This window comes from Malurus melanocephalus, unplaced genomic scaffold (assembly GCF_030028575.1).
Source record: "Malurus melanocephalus ecotype Western Australia unplaced genomic scaffold, MMel_1.1 scaffold_293, whole genome shotgun sequence".
In the NCBI taxonomy this organism is placed as follows: Eukaryota; Metazoa; Chordata; class Aves; order Passeriformes; family Maluridae; genus Malurus; species Malurus melanocephalus.
The window spans coordinates 356,086-375,060 of NW_026623525.1; the positions used below are offsets into that span (position 1 = coordinate 356,086).

Here is an 18,975-nt window from a genome sequence, read left to right on the forward strand (position 1 = left end):
GTTTTTTTACAGTAACTTTACAGAGAGGTTTGTGTTTGGTAGATGAGCATTAGAAGGGTGCAGGGCTCCTCCTGATCATACTGCAGGAATAGGGTGCTGGGCTTTGCACTCCCCAGTTGGTGTCTTGCATTCCTCAGCACTTCAGACATGGCTTTGCTTCACTCATGATGAGTGCATCAATACTGCAGGCAAATACTGGATTATTGTTGTGCTGCTCAGTGGACTTGTGTTTATGGYGAGTATATGTCTTGGACACCCAGGATTTTCCATGGAGAACTATGGAATTCATTGGACACTGTTCTTCTGTCAGCCATAATTGAGCACCAGCCATACCTTGGGGCTTGGAACCCTAGGCAAATATTAGAAGGCTGATTCCCACTTCCCAGTATAGTGTGGCACACTGGCCAGCCTGCTATGTAACTTTTCACTGGTGCATCTCCTGGCCTGCCATGATGATTGCTGAGGTATGTGGGTAGCCATTGATCTGATASCATCAATGAAAGCCTCTCTTCCTGTGGTCTGGCTCTTGAGGCTGAGAGCAGAGAAGTCTGGGGTTGGTCCAGTTGGCCAGACTGATCAGGCAGTAGCCCTGCAGCATTGACTGCAGACACAAAAGACCCTTGTGCTCTGCACTGATTCCCTCTCCAGGGATGTGGATGATGTTAAATGTCCTCTTCCTTGGAGCAACTGCATCATACCAGAGATRATCCAACAGAAGAAATATGTCTCGTGCTGTATTTTGCTTGGGGGTGTTTGACTTTGCTGCAACATGAAGGTTCTGGGACCTGGGTTTCCAGCCAGTGTGTTAATATGTATTMATCTAAAAGTTGAGTTTTTTTAAAACATTTCTTCTTCAGTACCTGTTAATGCTGGAACCCAAACCTTTAGGCTCCTGTGGGCTTGCTCAGTTTCTTGCAGCACAGATCCTGATTGTGGTGTCAGGATGTCTGACTGTGCACAGTGCAGATGCTTCTGCTCAATAACTCTAAATTTTCCAAGAGGTCTGGTTATCTTTAACCTGCTGTCCCTGTAGTTGTGCACAGGCTGTTTGTMCTTCTTGACCAAATGCTGCAGCTAAAAATTAGTCTCTCCATGAGTGTTCTAGTTTCTGTCTTCTCCTTACTCTGCTGAATTATTGGTACTTTCAAACCTACTGTCCTAAAGATCTGAAAAGGTTGAGTTAAACTCCTTTTTGTGGAACTGTTCAAAAATAAAAAGCTGCCGAGCTCATGTGTAATGGCAGCACATGGTAATATTAAAAAATAATATTCCTGCTTTTTGGAATAATTGYGTGAGCTGTAGGGTGCTCCCACCTGTCATACTGTGTGTTACTGTCCTCAAGAGTACAAGGGAAAAGGGTTCAGGAATACCACCCCAAATCTGTGTTGGAGGAGTTTAAGCTGAATATTAGGAAGAGGTTCTTGTGAGGATAGTGGGGCACTGCCCAGGCTCCCCAGGGAATGGTCCYGGCCCCGAGGCTGCCAGAGCTGCAGGAGCGTTTGGACAGCGCTGCCAGGGRTGMACAGGGTGGGATTGTTGGGGTGTCTGTACAGGCCAGAAGTTGGAAGGGACCCACAAGGATCATCAGTCCAACTCAGAATATTCTAGGATTCTATTCTAGGATTCTGTGAACCTTTTTCCCCATGTGTTTATGGTCTCAGAGTGCTGTGGGGTCTATTTATTGCTTCTGACACCATATACCCGCTCTGAGTCCCTGGTGACAGGTTGTTGTGCACATCTTGCCCTGTGAGGGTTCCTTGTGACAGTGATTGATTTTGTRCAGGAGGCATCCAACTTTCAGAGTATTCCTGGTCCTTCCCTCACATCTTTTGTACTGCCTGAGCACGGAATGTTTTCCCTCTGSTACTCATAACTTTCTCTACTCTAGGAAGTGTAGGATACAATCCTTCACACTGTTCCAAAGGCTCTGTCTGTTCCTGTCAGCTCCCCAGACATGGCCCCCTCTGTGCACAGGCTGGAGGGAGATATGGGATTCCTCTGCACTCTCCTGCATTTGCTTGTGTCATTGTGAGTTCTGAGGGAGCTCACTGAGGTCCAACTCTGTGACCAGCAGCTGTTACAGGCAAAGGGGTCTCTCCACTGCTGCTGGAAAGTGTGGAGCAGAAAGGACATTTTGGGGTGACTGGTTAAGGTTGTATGCAGGAGTCTGGGGTGTTCTCAAACACTGCTGTCATGATGGCTCACTCTCTCTAGATGTGCCTGGGACATGTTGCTTGCAGGACCAAAAGAAGTCACTTTCAGGTAGTTGCAAATCCTCAGGAATGGATGTGAAGCTTTACTCTTTCCTTGCCTTTTTCTTTTCATGATGTTTTCTCTGGAAGATTCATTCTCAGAAATTATGCAGCTAAAAAAGAAATTAATGTCCTTGTCCATGTGAGCTTTTCAGRCAGAAAGGGGAGGAGGATTTTACTGCCCAGCTGTCAGGTGATGCGGGGCAGTTACTGGCTGAGGTTCACATGACAGGGCAACTACTCGTTTTACCAGTGCAGTGGACTCAGTCTAGAGTGAAGTGTTCTTGTTTGTGGAAAATGCTTAAGTACTCTCTTTTGCTGAAATAGTTTCCTTTTGTATGCAAAACACACATGAAATTGTTTATGCAGTTTTGCTGTTAACTTTGGAATTGGAATGCAACRTTACCTCTGGATTTTTTTTCTAGCKCTTTAATTACATTCGGTGGTATGTGATTTCTTTAAATGTGCATTCAAGAATGCCTTGTGGCAATGGTTAAGTTAATGAGAAGTGCAAATAGTTTGCAGACAAATTGTCCATATACTGAAAACGTGAACACCATTCCAGCTTTGCCAACTCCACTTAATTCCCTTTGTCATAAAAGTGGCCACATAAAGTGCCTCAGAGGTAGTAACTGAGTTCTAGCAAGAGTATTGGAAATMCAGTTAACCTAAATCAGAGAATCATGGAATTTCCTGAGTTGGAAGGGATCCAGAGGGGTCATCAGCCCAGCCCCTGGCCCTGCACAGAGCCCCCAAAATCCCCACCCTGTTCATCCCTGGCAGCGCTGTCCAAACGCTCCTGCAGCTCTGGCAGCCTCGGGGCCGGGACCATTCCCTGGGGAGCCTGGGCAGTGCCAGCACCCTCTGGGGACAGAAGAACCTTTCCCTGAGATCCATCCCAACCCTGACACAGCTCCAGCCGTTCCCTGGGCTCCTGGCCCTGTCCCAGAGCAGAGCTCAGCCCCTGCCCCTCCGCCTCCCCTCGGGAGGAGCTGCAGCCCCCGAGGAGTCTCCCCTCAGTCTCCTCTGCTCCAGCTGAACAAGCCAAGAGCCCTGAGCCGCTCCTCAGACCCTTCCCCTCCAGACCCTTTCCCATCTTTCTAGCCCTAAAGGTTGCTTGGGTTCTTTCAGAGGGATCAGAGCACAACCAGTAGAAGCAACAACTGCAGTAGCCGTTCTTGGGCTCTGCTTATCAATATTCGGGGCATATCTGGGGTTGTCAGTGGATTTCTGGTCCCCTCTGATGACCCAGAGTGCTGGCTGCTCTTAAGAAGGGAATGCTGCAGGACACCTGGGCTTGGAGCGGGTTGCTCTGAGCTTTGTCAGGTGTACTTGATCAAAAGGAGCTTGGAGKTTTTGTTCTGGTTGACCCCTGCTTGGGGAGAGTTAAGCACTTGTTAGCTGTTGCTTAGGCCAGGCCTGTGTAGTATTCTGGCCTAGGGCACAACTCCCAGAGCACTGTGAGCAGGCAGAGCAGGGCAGGACKAGCACTCTGCTGTGTTCAGCCCATGGGAACTCAGGCTGATGATGTGCTGTGGTCTCCAGCAGTTGTGGCAGCCCCTGTTCCTGTGACAGCAGAGGCCTTGGCCAAAGAAAAGCTGCCCTGACTGAAAAGAATAGTGGAGCTTTGCAGGGAATGCCTGGGGCCTTTCACTCAGGCTGGGCAGATGTGTTCGGAATGCTGCAGGTAAGAAGGACTTGTGTCACCAGGTGAAGGGCCTGTGGATGAGTTGGAAGCCAATCTCTGAGCCTGGGCATCATCAGCACAAGGTTCAGCTGGAGGGGAGTCACTGCTGAAGTACCCAAAGGTTTGACATTAGGGCCAAATCTGTTAGCAGTGCTGGACGCTGAGCTGGCTCTGGTTCTGACTGCACCCTGGTTGTGAGTGCACTGGTGCCAGACTGGGAGCAGTGACTGGTGAGTTGGTGGTGGTGCTGCCTCTTACAGGGACCCTGACAGTGTTGTCTGAAAGCCTTGAGGCGGGGCTGGCATAAGGCAGGGACTCCATGCTGTTTTTGGGGTCGTGGGTATCCTTCCACTCTGTCTGGATACATTGAGAGGGTTAAATATATTCCTGCCTTATATCCCTCCTTATGGTACAAAAGTCAAAAAGGCCGAGAGAGCTGTACAGACCATTCCATGGCTCTGCTTCCTTAGCYTTTATTTTTCCTCATCAAGCCAGGCAAATGAGCCATGTAGCAACATCTTTGGTTGTGCTCTAATATTTCTCAGCATGTTTTTAGTGGGAGTTATTGTKCCACATCTTACAATACTTTCATTCTTTTACAATGGAGCAGCTGCGTTTCTGCAGAGTGAAAGTTGGGTTCAACTCAGCCTGTGATTGTAGTGACTGAGCACTTGCTGAGGTTTTGTACTCTAATGTTTGCAGCTAAAGAAGTGTCATTATTTGAAAACTGACCATCAAGAGATGGAAGAAGTGAATTTTTGAGCCCTCAGCATCTTGAACAGTCATTTTTGTTCCAACAAGAGGTGAAAAAAGAAATGAGAACTCCTGTTTAAGGAAATGAGATCTTGCAGTAAGTGGGGAGGCATTTTCCTCCCAGGCTCCCTCCAAAAACAGCCTGTGGTATTTCTGCAGTTTTGGCTTGGTGTTTCCTATGTTCACTTTACAAATCCTTTTCACTTCACAGAATCTTGGATGCTGGCAATTATTCTAGAACAGGAGCCCTGGAGCAACTTAAATCTCAACAGAGAAATGTTCTGGCCTGAGAGAAAGGAGGAAAACAAAAGAGAACATATAGAAATGATAATTATGCAGAGAGGCTTTGTGAAATGAAATTAATTACTAAAAAGCTCCCACCCTTTTGTTTTCAGGATTTTAAGCTGCTACTCTTTATGGKGGAATTTTTGCAATATTGTGCAGATGGTAAGATCCCTGTGAGCTCTCTGAACCAGGGTCAACAACAGACTTGTGTCAAGTTAGCTTTGTAGCTTTTGACTTTTTCCCACTGAGGTGTCTGTTTGAGTTGCCTGTATTCGTCTTTGTTTCAAGGTATATACCACTGATTTTGCATAAGAAGGAGAAGCTGCTTTATTTCTAATTTGTGATATTTTGCTGAGTTGTTTGAAGGTCACGGTTTCCAAACCAGCTAACTGTGCTTTTGCCTTTAAACTTCTATAAATGAGACYCTTCATGGTTTGGCCATGAAAAAGAAAGAATTGTGTCCTAAAGCCAGGGGAGGCAGTGGGGACACATTCTGGATTGGAAATTTTTTATCAGTATAACTGGATATGTTCTTTGTTTCCTGGCTAGCTCCTTTCTGTTGCCATCAAGTGTTTGTTCAGGAAGGTGTGCTGCTTTGAAGTCTCAAGCAGAAGTGGGAATTGGCTCAGTGAGCAGTCACAGGARCTGCAACAAAGCTGGGTTTGGGTCATGTAGAAGGAAGATCCTGAGCTGCTGCACTGACTGACCATAAAGGGTCAAATACTGTGGAAATGYTTAAATATAAACCTAATCTTCTGGCTTTGTACTCTGTGTAGGTGGAGCAGGGTGCAAATTGCTGGTGTAGTGTTGGTCTGACTGACCCAGGCCTACAACAGGGTGGTTGCTGCCCAGGCTTCTCCCTGGGTTAGGTGCAACCCTGGCCTGACTGGTTATGCTGAGCTTTGCTCCTAGCCTGACAAAGACACGATTGTGTGGGGTTTCTGGTGCTGTCTTGGTGTTTCAATGACGAATGATAGTTTCGGGCAGGACTTGACCGGACATGAGGCAGATAAAAGTATTTCAGAATGATTAAATGTTGCTTCAAGAGATTCTTTGGGTGGAAAAAAAAATGCTTGCATCCTTTGTCCAAACTGCGTAAGAGACTGCAGGAGAGCTGGAGAGGAACTTTGGACAAGCGATGGAGTGCCAGGACAAGAGAGAATGGCTTTCCACTACCACAGGGCAGGGTTTGGATGGGATATTGGGAAGAAATTCTTGACTACGAGGGTGTTGAGGCCCTGGCACAGGTTGCCCAGAGAAGCTGTGGCTCTCTCTGGGTCCCTGGAAGTGTCCAAGGCCAGACTGGACAGGACTTGRAGCAACCTGAGACAGTGGAAGGTGTCCCTGCCTGTGGCAGGAGATGGAATGAAATGGTCTCCAAGGTCCCTTCCAACCCCAACCATTCAATGAATCCCTATTTTCCTGTATTTTAAAAAATATACTGTCAATTATATTCTAGAAGTTATTCTATTTATTATTGTCTATGTTGTGATGATAGAATTTGATCAATATAGACATGGAATGGAAAATCAYGCCCTTCAACTCTTAGTTTTGACAATGGGTGATTGAATACTTCAGATGTTTGTTCAGATGCAAAAATGTGTTACTGTGTTTTGACAGAAGTCTTTCATGAAGCTGCTTTCTTTTTTTGATAARGACACCTTTCAGTATGAAAACAAAACCTTTCACGGATGTAACAAATAGCAAGTGCTTGTCTCCAGAGTTGAGTCAGGCAACTCATGTAGAACATGTCAGGTTCTGAAGTTGGCATTTTAGAGCATTTAAATGAAGAAGTGATCCAAACTAGCATGTGGAGCACATTCAGTGTTTGTCTGAGGGATATCAGGAGGAACTAGAAAACAGCATCATCTCCCTAGACCTGCAGACAAAAAATGACAGAAAAAATCTTGTGGAAACACATGAAATAGACTGAGGGAGGGTGTGCTTCCAAATTGTATGAGAGAATAACTAGTCTGCTGAACACTTGTTGAGCCTTTTTTCCAAGCTGAGTGGCAGTTTTGGTAAACCCAGGCTTTGATTTAAGGACCATGCTAGAAAAAAAAAATAGAAATAGAAATTAGAAATAGTTCCATGAATGTGAGAAAATCCCAAGAGGCAGAAGAAGGTGGGTTTCTTTACTTTCACTAAACCTTTCATTAATATTTAGCTCTGTTTCATCCCTCCTTAGATCAAGCATGCATCCAAACTGTCAACAGGAAAAGGCCTTGTGCTGTGAAACTGAAAGAACCTAAGATTGGCATAGTGTTGTGTTGCTTGTTCTGTCCTTTGGATCACAGGATGGGGCAGTTTCAAGGGACATGAGTCCACCAGCTTCCTGTTCAGGGCAGACTCAGCTGGGAGCTGGGACTCTCCCGTTGGAAACTTCCACATGCTCAACTCCCCTGGGCATCTTGGTGGCCCTTTGCTGTGCTTACTCCAGTTTATCAGTGTCTCTCCTGTGTTGGGAAACATTAAAAATAGGATGCAGTATTCAAGGTGTGGTCTAGGGAGTGCTGAGTAATGGGGGATGATCTTCCTTCTGTCTTCTGGATGTACAGGATGCTGTTGCCCTTCTCCCTTGGGGCACTGCTGGCTCATGCTCAGTATCCTGATTCCCAGTTCATTTTCTGTAGAACCATCTCCAGCCAGTAAGTGTCCAGTCTGTTGTTGCCRGGATGTCTTCCTCCCCACGATCAGGGCTCTGCATGTGTCCTTGCTGCATTCCATGAGGTGCCTGTTGCCTGTCCCCTGTGGCAGTTTGACCCTTCTATGACAGGTTCCTCACAGCCTGGTGTCATCTCTGGTCTTGGTGAGAGCACACTCCCATCACTTCCTCCACAATGTGGATCACGAGTTATACTGCAGGTTCCAGGAGAGATSCCTGCAAACTCCACAGTTTCAGGCATACAGGTAGAGTGTGGATGGGTGGGTGTAGATTTTTGTCTCTTTTTGAAGAGGGATATGGTGCTTACCTTCCTTCTTCCRATTTCCTGATTATTCAAAGATAAAACTTTCTTAGCAAGGAACATGAGCCTTGTGCCTCAGCACCCTTACGAAGAGCCCATTTCATCCCACCATGATGGAGGTTGACTGGGACCAGTTCACTCAACCAATCAGTCTGTGATTCAATCTTCATTTGCTGGCCCTTCTCTGAGAGCTCTTTCTGAASTGCAGAGTCCTGTTAGACTGTGTTAGTGATGTGAAGCCCAGAAAGCATCCTGTGCCCCTCCGCTCAAATCACATGTTAAATCTGCTCCCACACTTCCAGCCTCGTGCTCCTGGGACAGCAATAGAAGCTTTTCTTGTTACTCTGATATTATTCTTTTGTTTCTTTGCATTCCTTTCAAATCTGAGCTGCAGTTGAGCTCTGCTGTTCCTCAGACACAGTGGACAGTGTTTCCGAATTCCTCCTTTTGTAGCTGTTGCTTCTTCCGTCTCCTGTGCTCTCTGTTTCCCTTGGAGCTCTGCCAGGGCCTCCCTGCTCAGCCAGACTGCTCTGCTCACACATGTRTGTGTTTTCCTCAGTGTTAGGAAACAGAGGGTGCTGTATGTGTGCTGACTCGCTCAGGAGTTGGTGTACAGCCTCTTGRTCACCTGCTGTGCCAGTCCTACCTTGCTACGCTTCTCCATTGTCACAACAATTTTTTGCAAGTTTGATGGAGGATGGTTGTGCTTTTCTTGGGGCTGATGTGATTGTGTAGCCCTGGCTATACAGCAGTAACTGTGCTAAAGAAGCCAACACAGGGCACATCTGAGCACTTKAATCTGTTCTTATCCTCAGAAATTATAGCCACTGCTTTGAATTGTGCTGATGCCTGGCATTTTACATGGTACTTCTCGATGCATTCAYGCGTATTTAGGCTCTCTGGTTATCACTCACAGCACAGTTTGTAAAGCCAGACAAAAACCCCAAACCCAGCTCATGTCGTCCAACACTGATTTCTAGTTCTGAAAACAAGTTCTAAATTAAGTTGCTGTCATACTGAGGTGCACTGACATAACAGGAGCCAGGTTTATTTTTGTAATTTCTTACAAAGGACTGGATGGGAGAATCTGTATTAGCTGCTGTCAGTGAAGTGCTCTGGTGTATATCAGACCCTCCAGTGAAGCTGGAGTTGTCAGCAGTGGGCTGGGAATAAGGAAGGAGTTGGTGACTAAAGCCACCTGTCTTGGGAGCTGGGAAAGGAAGCAGGACATGGACAGAAACCCAAGTGATGCATGGAAAGAAAACCAGTGCCCTCTCTTATGAAAGGGCCTTTTATTGTGGAAACAAAACTTCATTCTTTTTACTGAAGGAGTGTAGTATTTTGCTTAAAACTAGGTTTTATAGTCACTTTGTTAATTATTCATCTAGATAAGGACCTATTTGTTTGCTCTTTTTTAGCTTTGTCTCTTGAATAAATTTGTATTTATGTATAAGCAAACTTTTAAAAATGTTTTTTAATTCCTATCCACTAAAATGTTTTGAAAACTGTTACAACACCAATCTCCTTTGCACTGCAGGTTTCTATAGGAGGCTGGGAACATCAGGAGAAAGCAAAAAAGCTTCTCTCCTTGATTGGGGTAAACACTTGACAGCAGTCATAATGCTTTGTAAATGCCGGTTCCTTWTATATTTCCTGGCATCCCTAGCAGAGAGGTAGATTGTGCGATTTTGGAGTGAAGTTGTGAAGCAGAGAACATTCCTGCACAGGGATCCGTGAGGTGGAAATGCCTTCTGTGTGTTGGCCCAGCTGTGTAGAAATGAACCCTGAGCACTGAGGGGGAGGAGAAGGCTGACAGTGATGCAATTGGGTATTTTAGAGCAAGGTAAGTTAGTATACGCTGTCAATGTTGCGTGGGTTAGGTTTTTCTAGCACTTAAGGACTATGATGTCATGTTATGCGAATATAATTTAAAGGTGGTAAGTACAGACTAGTAGGGGCAGTCTGCATTCTTGGTTATTGTACAGAAATACAGATAATTGATATTTTCTTACCTGTTGGCAGGTAAAAGTTAATAGGACTGTAATATTGGGGTTCAGTACAAACTTACTGTCAATTGCCTRGAGGGAATATGAGAATGTCTGACTGTTGTGATTCTGCCGCTTTCAGAGCCTTCTTAAACAAATGTGTATTTGAGTAAACTCTATTATGTCTCTGCCCCCTCATTTCCCAGGGCATTCAAACTCTTGGATAAGGCATAGTCATTGAGCAGCCTGCATAAAACTGGAAGTGGAAAATGTGCAGAATTTTGCTCTGATAAAAACAGTAAAGAGACCAAGAAGATATGGTCACTGTGTGGGGSTACTTTAGGGACAAGACACTTGAAAGGGGAAGTGTGTGCAAGGTCAAGGATAGGACTTGTAGAGGAGCAAGTGGACACAGAATATGTAGACCTGAATTTGGAAAAGGAGAGCATTGGCTGGRGGCTGTGGAATGCGCTTTAAGTCAGAGTGCCTGGGGCAAATTTTTTAACTGCTTTTCACATGGGCTTGTGTGTATGTTAGGACACAGTTTGTGATTCCAGAGATTGGACCTAGATCAGAGGGTGCCTTTTTCTCYGGATGTCCATGAGTGCTGTTACTTAGGTTTGGTTTTATCCTGTATATAAKTTGAACTTCCTTGTCACTGATCTCAAATAGCACATAAACACATAACCTGTGTGATGCTCTGGGAGGAAGCAAAGGAGTGTGGGCAGCAGGAGAAGGGGGGATTCTGCCTCTCTGCTCYGCTCTGGTGAGACCCCATCTTCAGAGCTGTCTCCGGCCCTGGGGACCCCAACACAAGAAAGACATGGACCTTTTAGAATGAGTCCAGGGAAAGCTRTGGAGATGGATCTGAAGGCCGGAGCCCTTCTTCTCTGGAGCCAGGCTGGGAAAACTGGGGGTCTTCACCTCAATGAGAGAAGGATTTGGGGAGACCTCAGAGCCCCTTCCAGGACCTAAAGGGGCTTCAGAAGAGCTGTAGAGGGATTTGGGACAAGGGCCTGGAGGGACAAGGACAAGAGGGAAAGATTTCCCRGTGCCAGARGGCAGGGATGGATGGGATATTGGGAAGGAATYGATGGCTGTGAGAATGGTGAGGCCCTGGCACAGSGTGCCCAGAGCAGCTGTGGCTGCCCCTGGAGCTCTGGCAGTGTCTAAGGCCAGGTTGGATGGGGCTTGGAGCATYCTGGTGTAGTGAAAGGTGTCCCTGCCCATGGCAGGGAGTGGAATGTCATGGTCTCTAAGGTCCTTCTAAACTCAAACCATTCCATGATCTGCAATTCTGTGCCTGCTGTGTTCTCTGGGAACTTGTTGTAASGGACTAGGGAAGGATACTCATTGTACTGAAAACAGCATAATAAATTTATACGAATGTAATCCTGCTCTTCCTCACCTGTCAGGAGAATAGTTCCCTTGTCCTCTCCAGTGCAGCATCCCTCCAGGGAGTGACAGCTCTGACTGCCAGGGCTCATTGTGGGTCACTCGTTGTGAGTCCTGTTTGCAGTATGTTTTCCTGGTCTTTAAGGGACCATTTCCGTAAAGTTTTATTAGGACCTGGTTTTGTTTAGTAGTTTCCTGGAGTATTCATGTTTATGTGACTTTTGGGACAGACTGAAAATATCCATAAAGCACCTTATGCTCTGAGCTTTCAGAGCAGGGCTGGACCTGTGAGGGATGTTGGATCTTTCCTACTCTTGCAAGACGGAAAAGTAATTTCCACCTGTCCACCTAGTATTTTTTCCCTCTTAAACTTACTTTGTTTTCTTTGTCAGACTCTAGAGAAGTAAGGTAAGGTCCAGGTGCTAAACAATTTTCTAATTGTTCAATTATTCATTTTCTTAATCAGAGATGAATAGTCTCAGTAGGTACGTCAGTGTGAACCAGATTTTGTCTAAATGATTGACCAATTTTGAGTAACAAAACAAAATGTTATAAAGAAATCRCAAAAGCCATTCTGTGGTTGCCTGTAAAAAACATTGATCACAATTTTGCAGTTATCTGTAGGTCTTCAAAGGATGGAGTTAAATCCACCTTGGCTGGCAGAGTGGTTGTGCTGTGTCTGATGTCATTAGAGGCTGATAGGTGCTGGTTTAACACCAGGTCTGTAAAGGAGCAGGACGTTGTTTCTGTGCAAAAGTTGAACACAAAGTGGATCTGGCTTCTTTAAGACCTTTAGCTGGCAGCAGAAATTACCTGTGAGTGTTTATACAAAGGGTGTATTAGACAACAGGCTCTGATATTGTTTGGGTTCAGCTTAGTTACTGCTGGATTAGGTTTCACAAGAAAGCAGCCAAAGGCAGAGGCCGTGCCAGGAGCTGGCACAGTTCTGCAGTCAGTCTGTTGGCATGAAAACACTGAGGGTTATTTGGGGTTTCCTTCCATTCCCTCGTGGATTTTATACTTGCAATCTCGATGCCTCAGCAGACTGGGCATTCCTTCTTTCAGTATCCGGAGTTAATGTGCAGCTCTCTTGCGGCTCTTTTCTTCATTCCTCTGACATTTGTGCCAGGATGTCATCATTTGACACTTGTGTTCTGAAATGTCTGGAAAGCATAAAGAAACTTCCTCRTCAGCTAAGGCCATTGCAGAACCAGGCAGTGTGGTTTAAGAAGGACTATTTTACCACAGAATTCTTTATCATRACAATTAGTTTTGTCTTTTAGTGTCCTCAAGCCTAACATTGGAACTCAATAACTTAAAAGTAGTATATTGTTAGAGGAAAATACCACATTTTCCTACACACGCTTACAATTTTCTTTAGAACATCCCACAGATCTGACAAGAGACAAGAAGTTGGATGAAAGAGGTGTGTCTTGGGCTGAACGGCAGTTGTTTTATTACTCTGAGACAGTCTTGAAAGTATTTGTTACTTTTAGGTCGGYATTGATAAGAGCTTCTAATTGTTGGGAAATTGCAACCCAAAATGATCTTAGTATGTAATGTTATAATTGATAGTAGCAGTTGTGGAGATTGGAGATAGAAGCAGAACAAGTAAGTATCCAAATAAATATATTTTGCCTTAAACATTTTAAGGATTTTTAATATTATATCAGATTCTTCCTGTAAGAGGTAAAGGTAAACTTAGATAAAATGATAGTACATAAATTGTCTGCCTTAAAGAGAATTTTTCACTCTTCACTTTGATACTGTGTTTTGGAAACTTGCTGCTTGGTAGCTGTATTAATGAAGTATTGGAAACAACTTTTTCCTTCTTGTCTCCAGGGGTGGAGGTTGGAATAGCCAAAGAAATCATGAGGCTCTTCATTTCTGATCTGGTAGTTCATCCATTAACGTTTTCTCACTTTCTGCTCTCTATCCACAAGAGTTTGTACTGATGAACTGGGTTAAGTAATTGCCTTTGTTCCACACCCATGAAGTTTGCAACGCTGGTCAGAGTTGGTGTTTTAGTATTAAATTTCTTGGTGTTGATGGGTGTTCTGTCCAATGCCCACTGTCTGTGAAGGCAGAGGGGTGTTCYGAGTGGAAATAAAAGAGCTCTGAGTTATTATTGATGTGTGCCAGCCTTGAGAAACCTCCTTGGTGTACTGAAATATTTGCTCTGTGAGTTGTGCATGTTTTGTTTGCATTTCCTTTCATTTTAGTGATTATAACTTCTTTTTGTTAGGATTAGTTTAAAAGCATTTTCTTCCCTTTAGGACACAGCTTAGGCTATGGCTTTGTGAACTACGTAACTGCAAAAGATGCTGAAAGAGCAATAAATACACTGAATGGCCTCAGACTTCAGTCAAAAACTATCAAGGTAGGAACTCTTCATTCTTCTGAAAACAGTATTGTAATAAACTTCATTCTGGTGATAAAGTTTATGTGCTGCAGCTGCAGGAAGCATGAATCTGCAGAGTAGTGAAGTGTTTTGAAATAGCTTTGTATTTGAAGACTCCCTTTTTTTTTTTTTATTCCCATCATTTTTACAGCATTAGAAGGACCATTCTGAATTGTTGCCAGGCTTTTTAACTCACATCTTGGATGCTTCACAATGTTTATTGTATATCGTGCTAATACATATGTGCTTCTTTCCTTATCCAAAACTACACCCTATGCTCTGTGTGTAGGATGCACTCCTGCTTAGGTGATCTATGCAACTTTCTCCAGTAGCAGAAATTAGGGCAGAAAACTGCACTCTACTTGTGCCATCTTTTTATGAAGCTTTAGAAAATATAYTGGCAGGACAAGTTCCTGATGTGAACTGTGATAGGTCCAGCATCTCTGTCAGAATTTGGTTTTGTTCACATAGCAAAAGTGTTTGCTGGKAGTGTTGCTATTGGTCTGCTGCTGTCTCCTCATAGCAATGCCAATGTAGTTGTTATCTCTTGGGTAAGCCCCAAGTGAATGGAGTTCTGTAGGGACTTGTCCTTTCTCCTGTTGTTTGGTTGATTTTCCGCTGCTCTCTCCCGCTTCTATTTTTTTAAACTCCAATTAAAATGCCTGTGTTTGTAGTGGGGGAGTAAATTAAATTGGCTCATAACAATAAATTGATCTTCCCTGTTAATATCCTGAACATGTTGGGCTTTTTTTTTTTTTTCTTTTAAAGGTTTCCTATGCCCGCCCAAGTTCTGAAGTTATCAAGGATGCTAATTTATATATCAGTGGCCTGCCCAGGTCAATGACACAGAAGGATGTAGAAGATATGTTTTCCCGTTTTGGGCGCATCATCAACTCACGTGTGCTCGTGGATCAAACCACAGGTGAGTTCTGRTGCCTTGGCTGCAGAAAACTGAAGTGTACAGCATGTTTGGTGTTTTTCTGAGASTGGCAGTTTCTAAATTTAAGTAAATTAGACTTCCCCAAGCTAGTCATGACATGTGGTGTCAACCACTGATAGAATTTGAACAGGGTATCCTTGTTCAGTGATTTTTTTAAAACATAGAATGACTTGTGCTGCCTCTTTGCCAGCTTACAGCCTTGACCTTGGATCCTATTAAAATAGGATTATTGTCATTTATGTCAGCTACTGATTTACCAAATCTACTTTCTTGCTCTGACACTTGCTSTCACTGCAGTGCATTGTGTTTCTGGGCCGTGTGTAYMACCTGGATTGCTGACCTTACCTTTRCTTTGCACACATGCAGCTCTTATCCACAGATGAATTCCAGGCCACAGAGATTTAAAGCAAAACATAAATGTGTTTTGTCTTTTGTAACAGCTTGGAACTCACTCACCCAATTTTCTCATATTTTAAACCATTTGAGATGTCTTACAGGCCTCTGKGGTTACTGCTAAGCAAAGGAATGAATTTCATACACTTAGTACTGCCCTTAAATTCTAAATGTATTTTGTGTATTAAAAAAGAGGAAGAAAGGGGAAAAGTTGCTTAGTTAAGCACTTGGCTCAGGGTAACCAGAGATAAGGTTTTCTTTATGATGGTTATTCTGACTTTTTACAATGTGTTTTCAGAGTTTTAATTTCTTACCTCATTATTTCAGACCATATGACTGCAGAGTCTGGCTTATCCTGTCACCTAGGTGTTCTGTGGTTTTACTAGGAGCCCATATGTCATGTATTAAACTGAAGAGAGCTTTTGCAAATACACTTTTTCATTGATTATGCATGTTTTGTATTAGAAGACAATCTAATTCTAGCAGTTTCACATTTAACATTTTTAACTGGAATGTGCATTTATCCACATCAGTTCAGAAGCAGCTTTCCTGCAGTGTGAGGAATCTGCTRTACTTCTGAGTGGGCCACCAGCAACTCCTGGCAGGCTCAGCCTAAGTCCAGACTGAGTTCTGCAGGGCTGTGTTCCTGTCAGAGGCAGCTCCTGCAGGCACAGCTCACAGATGTTTGGTCAGAGCATGCTGCAAACACAATTGTGCATCAGAGAAACTTGAGGTGACTTGCTGAGGTCTGGGGACTGACAGGGCAGACACTCTGTGCTTGAGTGAGGAAAATCTCATCCTGTCTTTCCTGGAGAAAATGATTAATTTTGCCCAACTCTGATACGTGCATGGTCCTGTCTCTAGAGCTGGTTATCCAGGGCTGCAGTGAGAAGCATGAAGAGGACTTATGGAGCTCAGCAAACTTATTAATGCAAGTGTCCAAACTGGTCATCCCTCTGTGGCTGTCTGTGGGCTCTGGAGAGCATGTGGATTTGACAGCACTGTAAAATGAGATGATAGAAGTCATACAAATAGAATCTCCCCAAGARAAGAGTTTTTGTGAATGTGCTGGGGCCTGATGCAGTGTAATTCAGCTCTGAACACATCACCTGCTTTCCAATAGCCTTAATAATGCATTGAGGGAAGAGTGGGTTCTGTTACATCTCAGAGTTAGTGCCTGTAGAGCCTGGGCTTGCCTTCCCACCAGCAGTGTAGCTGTGCCTTGGCTTTAAGCCTGCCTTTTGTATCGATCTACTCCCACTTAAGACACGTTTTAATTTGTACTTAGTGGTACCTTCTCACAGAGGTGGTACTCCAGCTTTTGAAAATTATTCTGTTTAAAAAGATGYTTTCTACAATATTTGTATTTTAAATGAATGCTTTGGTAGTTCAAGTGAGAAGCAGTAGGATGAGCATCATGAAAGCGGAGGAGTCACAGTAAAACTGAGCTTTAGGACAGGACTTGCTGAGTTCTGAGTGATGCCACTGCTGTGAGCCTTTCCAGGGTGGGACATACCCATCCCCTGGCACAGGAGGCTGATCTCAGTGGTGCCTGAGCATTTAGTGCTGTCAGCTCTAYTCTGGTGAGCCCCTTGTTTGTTATTTATCAAAATACAAACATGTCTTGCTTGCTGCAGGCCTAGGGTTTGACATGCTACATTTCCTTCTGTGAAACAGAGAAAATGATCCTCAATTGTTACCAACAACCTTGTGATTTATGATAAACTTAACTTCTGTATCTTGCTTTAAAGATGGTYCTGTCTAGGTGTAAAGAAAACGTGGAAGTGTCTGATGTGTCCCTTTCTGAAACAGAGCTAGTGAAGTCCTTCGTTTACTCTGCCACRCTATCTGCTTTGGAATAGCAGTTAAACAAAATGTGCCCTTTCAGCTTTGCTGTGATAAAGCATATTTTCAGCCTAAGGTCACAGATGAGAAGGGGAGGAGAGGAGAGCTCACAAGGCCTAACTTGTACCTCAGAAAAATAACAGCATCCAGGGGCTGGGACTAGGAAAAGATATTCAAATGTATAACAGCTGTGAAATTGGTTCAGTACAGACACCAAGAGGTAATTCTTCATTGCTTTTGATGAATAAAAGTAATGTATATGCCAGTTAGAAATAACATTTGTGGTGAAGGTGAAATTGTGGTCTCTTCATTACAAAAGGTGAAAGTCCTTTATAATAGTCAGACATTTGTCCCTTGTCTCTGAACCTGACTATGTTTCTAACATGGAAAAATGAAAATGTGCAAAAATGTGTCAATTCTGTGTTTGCAGATGCTCTTTAGTGGTAAAGTAATCAAAATTAAGGGGCTTGGATTTGTTTTTAACCAACTGTAATTAAGTTTTTTTTACTTAATTTAAAATGTTGAGAAGTTTTTTGTGAGTGGAAATGTCAGYTGGTGATAAATATAATGGAATTCTACAATGTATTTTTTAAAGTGTTTAGTCATGTGGTGGTTATAGCTGAAATGAGTATGTTAATTTTCTTTGGTTTCTTAATTTTGTACTTTATCCTTCAGCTGCTGAAGAAATGTAAATGTAGAGAACTTGAAAGCTGTGACCATAGAAATACTAAACTTTTTTGGGTTTTGTTTTCAAAGTTATTTTGAGTTTATCCTGAACTCCATTTTTTTTTTTWTTTTTTGTTTTTGTTTTGTTTTGTTTTGTTTTTTATTGGTTTGGTTACAAGGTTTGTCCAGAGGGGTCGCATTTATCCGGTTTGACAAAAGGTCAGAAGCAGAAGAGGCAATTACAAATTTCAATGGTCACAAACCCCCAGGTTCCTCCGAGCCCATTACAGTGAAGTTTGCAGCCAACCCTAACCAGAACAAAAATGTGGCACTGTTGTCGCAGCTGTGTCATTCACCAGCTAGACGGTTTGGAGGGCCCGTGCATCACCAGGCGCAGAGATTCAGGTAGGTTAGGAAGAAAAAAATGCATTTAAGGCTTTGTTCCTGTTGCTGTGTCTGTCTGGGGAGCTGTGCCCCCTCAGCTGGGCAGTGATACCTTCATTGCAGCATGTGTGAATGAATACATAGTGCAGTATGTGTCCTGCAGTGTTATGTAAATAAAGTGTTGCATTAAAATATGAGAAAAGTAAAATCTTACTCGTAAAATTTATATTGAAGTTAGTATATAAAGGTACCTGCACTCCCGTGTCTGTTTGCACTGCTGGGTTACAGTGAGGGGACARCAGCAGCAGGTTCCAGGTGGGTGTTGGTAGGTGCCTGTCTCAACAGATCCCCATTCTGTGGCCTGTATATCTGAACACAGACAGAATTTGACAACTTCATTAAAGCTCTGAATGGTTGGTTCCAGCAGGGATGTGTTATAGTGACAGAAGAAAACCTTATTTCTGACTAGGAGCTTCTGTGGGATTCCTGCCTGCATTGCAACCTGTGCAGGGTTCTGCCTTCCCTCGAGGTCTCAGGAATTCAGTGACGAGAATATTGAGTAGCTGCAGCATCCTGTCTGCTTCCAGGGCTGTGGAAGACACTGTGCTTTGCCACATAAAATTGCTTTGGTTGCTTTGAATATGAATTACTTGAATTGGAATTGCCTTGGGTGCTTATGGAGGGAGCTGATGGTGGGATTGTGCTCTGGAAAATGCGATATATTGATTGTCTTGCAGAGAAGCAATGGACTTTGAGATAATAYATGCTTCTGAGAGTAGTGGTTCCCTGTTGAGAATTTACTCTTTTGTTTTACTTTTCTCCTGTGAGGGATCCAGTGAAAAATTTGGCTAAAATCCTACAGCCAGCTTTTAGCTGTGCTGCTGTTGCAGTGTTGCTGTCACCTGCCCATAATGCTGTAGCTCAGCATTTTGAGCACAGCTCTGTGTAGTGGGTCTCCAGAGACAGATGGTACTTTATAATCAGCTGTGGTTTTACACTGAGACTGGTTGAACAGTTTGCCCA

General features: G+C 43.8%; 1 protein-coding gene across 1 annotated transcript in view; it reads left to right on the forward strand.

The window, feature by feature from the left end:
• The window catches only part of ELAVL1 (ELAV like RNA binding protein 1), a 30,241-nt gene that overhangs the window by 3,109 nt on the left and 8,157 nt on the right, over nucleotides 1-18,975 (forward strand). Inside the window, exons 2-4 of the mRNA XM_057376918.1 lie at nucleotides 13,600-13,703; nucleotides 14,493-14,646; nucleotides 17,748-17,973. Coding sequence (XP_057232901.1) covers nucleotides 13,600-13,703; nucleotides 14,493-14,646; nucleotides 17,748-17,973 — 484 coding nt within the window. The remainder of the gene's footprint in view (nucleotides 1-13,599; nucleotides 13,704-14,492; nucleotides 14,647-17,747; nucleotides 17,974-18,975) is intronic.